The sequence below is a fragment of the Protopterus annectens genome, chromosome 16.part0, assembly GCF_019279795.1.
Source record: "Protopterus annectens isolate FY-2018-M chromosome 16.part0, PAN1.0, whole genome shotgun sequence".
In the NCBI taxonomy this organism is placed as follows: Eukaryota; Metazoa; Chordata; order Ceratodontiformes; family Protopteridae; genus Protopterus; species Protopterus annectens.
The window spans coordinates 332643581-332649580 of NC_056750.1; the positions used below are offsets into that span (position 1 = coordinate 332643581).

Here is a 6000-nt window from a genome sequence, read left to right on the forward strand (position 1 = left end):
AAATTTTTTAAATAGCTTCTGGCACCAGCCAATAATGCTAGCTTTCTAGAAATAGCAGTAATATGTCCTGTTCATATAACCACCACTATTTCTCAGACTGTCCACATACATAGCAAAAACTTTGCTGTAACAGTAACTAAATTACGAAGAGTAAAAATGGAGGGAAAGCACCAGCTTAAGCCCTGGAAAAAAATAATTAACTCAGTCAAATTACTGTACAGCACAACACTTCATTTTATTTCATTTCTTTTGCTGGTAGTTGATCAAAATTTGTTGAAATACTGCTAACATGTCAGAAACAGTATATTTAAATAGAGGGAAAATGGATTTAGCACAGGGAAGCAACACAGTTTACGAATTAAGTCAGGTGACTGTACAAAAACGACACTTCAATTTCCAGCAGGAAAAAATAAAAAGTTATACTCATTTGTTTCGACTAGCACCAAAAAACACATAAATCATTAGGCAGGAATAACTGCAAATGTAATAAAGTACATTCCTGATATTTTTGTATGTAAAATGAGGTTAAAAATAGCACCTTTAGCATTTCTAGCACTTGTACACTGATGTCATCCCTCTGAGTCTTGAAGCAAAGAAGTTCTTCATTTGGATGTTCATTGTCATGTAAAGCGGGAAAGCTTAAGGTCCAGGAATTGAGCTTGCCAGCCCAGTCAGGGCATGCTTGTGTGTATGGCCTGAGACCAACTCTGGTCAAGATTTTTGTTATTTGCTAAAGCTGAAAGGAAGGTCTTACAGGTCCTGCAGCAGTGCAGCCTGTGGATAGAGAGGCTGTTTATTTGGATTGCTGATCTGGTATCTAAAGGATTATAAAGAAGTACTGTTCGCAGTGTGTAAATACTGTAGAAAGCTAAGCATGCTGTTTTTTCCCTTCTGTGTTTAGGTGAACAGTCAACCTTTGTTTTATTTATGCATGTATATCTGTATCTATATACGTACGTGTGTGTGTGTGTATGTATATATGTGCACATGCACACAGTCACAAATATATATTTATAATTGTTCATAAAAATGATTGCTGCAGTACATCTGTATTGATCATGTGCGGATATCTTTTTTTTTATCCAGAGTTGAAGAGCAGTACTGACCTTCCCTTAAAGATGCTGGGTTACTTCCCACACCACTGAGTAGTCTATGGTGTCTTCATTTTTTTTTCAACCCTGACTAATATATTCACATAATTTCTTACAGGTCCATCACATATATCTAGGCAAAATTTCACAGCATGACAAGTACACTTTTGATTTTGATTTTTTTTTCTCCGTGTTGTATTGTTTAGTAGCTTGTGTGATGGCCTTGGAAAGCGTCATATACAGATATAACTGTGTGACTTGGAGTTCCCATAAAGATTACCATGAACAGTCTTTGTTTAGGTTGGGTGAAAGCCACAATGTGTTATGAAGTAAAACTTAAAAAAAAAAAACACTTCTATAAGGACTAGTAATTCTGAAGGCCTTTTTAGATTAGACATCTGGTTGTCCTTGCAAGAACATCTGCTGTGTTTGTCAGAGATCATTAGACCAGCTTTTTCGTCAGGAAAGACTCCTACGAATGTGCATTAAGTTATGAAAGATGGAGAAACTGGGAAGTTAGTTAGCTAGAGAAGTGGTGAGAATTCATAGGGAGGTAGTGACCCCTCATCCTTTTTCCAAGTTGATTTGACTTCTGAGGTAGTGTATATGTTTAGAGACTGGGGACTTGGGGCATAGCCGTCACATTAGGAGGTGCAGAGGGGCATATACCCCTCCTTAAAGTTTATTTTCCAACTGTCATTTCATAGATATGTCCAAACATTATACTGCATGGCAATATGATGGTCCATTGTATGCAAGTCCTGGTAAGAACTGCGTGAGAAAGTAAGTTGACCCATTTTAAGGTCCAAGATGGAGGGAGAAAGGGAAAAATAAGGACTGGGGACTTGGGGCATAGCCGTCACATTAGGAGGTGCAGAGGGGCATATACCCCTCCTTAAAGTTTATTTTCCAACTGTCATTTCATAGATATGTCCAAACATTATACTGCATGGCAATATGATGGTCCATTGTATGCAAGTCCTGGTAAGAACTGCGTGAGAAAGTAAGTTGACCCATTTTAAGGTCCAAGATGGAGGGAGAAAGGGAAAAATAAGGACATTGGCAGCAAATGTGAGAAAAATCAAAACTGACAGAGGGGGTCATGGGAGCCCACTTGAGCACATTGCCAGATTGATTCCATTAATTCCAGGATATGCATAGTTTGTGAAACACCAACACTATTTTGTTCTGCTTTTTTGGTCCATTCACCTTGCTGACCATCAAGCTGGATACTTTTGATCACCCAGTGACTCCTTCTTTCCCAGAGGTGAGATCCCTAAAGTGCATTTCTTTTCCCTGGGATAAAAGTCTGGCAGACTGGAAGTGGAAACAATTATCCACATGTAGGGATTAATATTTTTTATAGTAAGCCCTAATGTTTGCACATGCATGAAACATCCAAGAGGTTGGGGATGCAGTGGGCCTCTGCAGTGTACATTCATGTCTCTGTGAAACATATTCAACAACCCTGTCCACCTACCCTTGCAGACAGCACACCTCTGTGCTACCCCAATTTTAACTGGGCGATTCAGCTATGGAGATCCTGATGAAAGGCATGCTTCCCACCCACCACAGAGAGGTGGGCAGACTAAGTGTCATCATTCCCCATCTCTGTTTTATCTCCAGGAGCTGCTAATGCTGCTAATTGAATTCAGGTCATCTGGGTCATAGTCAAGGTTTTTATCCCTCTATGCCATCAGAACTGGCCGAATACCAAAAAATTGTTAGTGAAGATTATTGGGAGTTTTCAGAGAGATGGTAGAATGTTGTTACAGGTATGGGGGAAAGGATAGATGACAAATTTGGGTGCCTTAGAAAAAATAGGTATTCCTTATGTCAGCATGTTTGTATCCTTACTGATCTATCTTTCTTTACTTTGACATTCAGTTGTATAAACTTGAGTGTGGAATTCCTGTGTGAAACACTGTTTCTGACTCTGCTTCCATCATAGACCTTGACATTACATACTTGTTTCACTTTCAGAAATGTTGACATTAACATTTTCTTGTTGCTGTGACTTTGACAATATTTTTTTCTTATCTTCCTTTATTTTTTAAATGAATATATTTTCATGGTCAAATGCATACTCTCAAGCAAAATAAGTTACTGTGCAGAGCACAGACTATTAATCTTGTTTATAAAAAAGTGATATTACCTATATGCTGTTACTTTTGTGAGATGGTCTTGCTTTACTTTCTCTGCAGTTTTACCTGTCCACCCTCCCAGGAGTTATGTAAAATCTGTTGAATACAAATTGCCTGGAAAAGAATAGGGACTTGTTGCAGATACCCAATCCCTGAAATCTTTATACTAGAGTACTGCATTTCTGACATGCTTGTGTCTTTCTGAAGGGCACTGCCATGTTGCTGATGCATCAACAGTATGTATGTATGCATGTATGAGAGAGGAATTTAGAATGAAGTCCTCATAAGGAGGGTGCTATGAGTTTGCCTTTCTGTAGAAAGCATTTTTGTGTTTTTCAGTTTTTAGTTCAGTAGTGGTGTTTTGAGATAGAGGGATGAGATGCAGGTGTGTTCTCAAGATATTGCTATACATTTTGGGTATGAGCAGTTCAGATTCAAGCAGTCATAGTGAAACTGTTTTCATATTGTTTTCTGCTTTTGGTAAAAATCTGGAAGTACGCCACACACTTTCTACAGTGAAGCTCAAAAAATGGGAACCCTTTAATCATTTATACCACTAATTCATCCAAAACATATATGTATATGTTAACATGAGCATAAAATCAAATAATGCAATCTGTAGATACATATTTTGAATGTATTTTTTCTTGCTGCAGAAATGTATGCATTTTTTCCATGGAGAGATGCTTGCACACCACTTTTTCCTTCCTTCCATTCTGGGGTCTAAATTTAATTGATGCACTTGCAGTATAAATCTTTTGTCCCTTGTGTGTGCTGCAGCTGTGGTGGCATAGAGGGATAAAGCTGTGCCTGTGACCTAGTTGACTGCAGTTAGGTTAGTGGCCCTGGCATCTGTTTGAACTGATGGTGGGGAGCATAGGCATGCGTATTCTGAGGGATGGTGAAGCAGGCCACTGAACGCCATGTTTCCCTGAGAGAGCAGATGCTGCCGTAGGTGAGCATTTGGCTCACCAGTGCGACTTGGCAGTAACCTTCATTCATGGCTACACAGACATGTCAAATATCTGTACTCAAATAGGGAAGACATAGTGGCCCTTAGGTTACACTGGTCAGGGATCCTCCCTGAGAGAGCTTTTGGCCACTAATACAAATGCCTTCACTGCGAAGATTTCAACAGAGGCACAGACAGCCACCATGGCTAACTGAATCATAGGCTGTCTGGTTAACTTTTGCCTATGTGCTGGGAATGTCTAGTATGATGCAATGAATCGGATAAAGAGTGATAGAGTAAGGCACGATAATCAGCAGGTATGGTGTCAAAAAGCACCCAGGAAAAAGAAAAACAATATGTGTGTACCAGTATATTTGTAGTCTAAATAGAGTAAAGAAGTGACACCCCAATGTGAATGTGCACAGCATAACATCCGAGCACTTTAGCCCATATTTTTTTTGCATATTACTGCACTGGCTTATTTCTGAAAAGTACCATGTCATGCTCTGATATTGGCTGTTTTAGCACTGATGTATGAAACTAGAGTGGCATTTAATGTTCATTCTGTGGATCCAAATTTACAATTAAGCAAGTTTACCTGCACGCTACGTCTCACTGTCCAAACATTCATCACGACTTCTTGACTTCTGATATCTGCTGTAGCAATTCCTTTTATGAAACCATGATATCCATATCATAAAAGCTCAAGACTGTGATCCTTTCCATAACCGAAGAAAATACTTATAATGGAATGATTGCGTTTCATGTGTGCTTCTGTAATATTTTGTGACTGCCACGTGCACAGTGTTTTCATTTTGTCTGCTTCTATAGAAGGATCATGATACTCGTTGCTTCATAAATGTAAATGGTATTATGTGATTCTGCAGATGTAAGTCATGAGAGTTTTGGGGTTGGGTGGTTGCAGGCTGCATTATCAAAAAGCAATTGTTACTGCTGATTTATTTCTGGAATTCCATGCACTTCATTAAAATGTAATCACTACAGAACTCATTCATGTGTTCTCAAAAAATACAGACCAGTGTCTGTGCTGGCATTTTACATACACAAATACTAGAGATTTACATTTATTTAGCGCATTCATGTACTCCTTCAGATGGACCACAAGCTGGTTGTAAAGTGGAACCCACTGATGCATTAACTGAAGTGAAGGTTTATAGAATATGATTTTTTACTGCAGTATTTGTGCAGTGTGTGTGTGTGTGTGTGTGTGTGTGTGTGTGTGTGTGTGTGTGTGTGTGTGTGTGTGTGTGTGTGTGTGTACACGAGTGCATATATTCATATTCTGTGTAAAGCCACATCATTATTTTATTTACAATGGAATTATTGAGAGAAAAATTAAGTAAAAGCATTACTGTTAGTAAGTTCTCTCTTGTGCTGATAGTGTCGTGGAGAGATTCCAGTCTGAAATATACAAACATATCGGTTTTCACTTTGAAAATGGCTTCTGTGGAAGCTATGAGTTTATTTAATTTTTTTTCTCCATTTCAGTTTTTCCAGCTAGACGTATACAACAGTGATGGTTCCCCTCTGACAGTTGATCAAATATATTCCCAGCTGGAGAAGATCTGGAACTCGTCTCTTCAGACAAACAAAGAACCTGTTGGAATGTTGACAAGTCAGCATCGGAATACCTGGGCAGTCGCTTACAACAACTTGATTAAAGGTGTGTATGAAAAATGAGGCACACATTTGCAGTGAAACAGAAAACAGATGGCAGCTGGAGAAACGCAATGGATAGTTTTGCTTTGTGGTGCACTGTGTTCCACAAGCATTAGGAATTTTAGTAGGAGCT

At 38.8% G+C, this 6000-nt stretch overlaps 1 protein-coding gene across 6 annotated transcripts in view; it reads left to right on the plus strand.

Moving 5' to 3' along the window:
- CRAT (carnitine O-acetyltransferase) overlaps positions 1 to 6000 on the plus strand; it is a 475040-nt gene that overhangs the window by 163884 nt on the left and 305156 nt on the right. For all 6 annotated transcript variants that reach the window (XM_044058286.1, XM_044058287.1, XM_044058289.1 and 3 more), the window contains one exon: positions 5697 to 5871. In XM_044058286.1, the coding sequence (XP_043914221.1) occupies positions 5697 to 5871 (175 nt within the window). The remainder of the gene's footprint in view (positions 1 to 5696; positions 5872 to 6000) is intronic.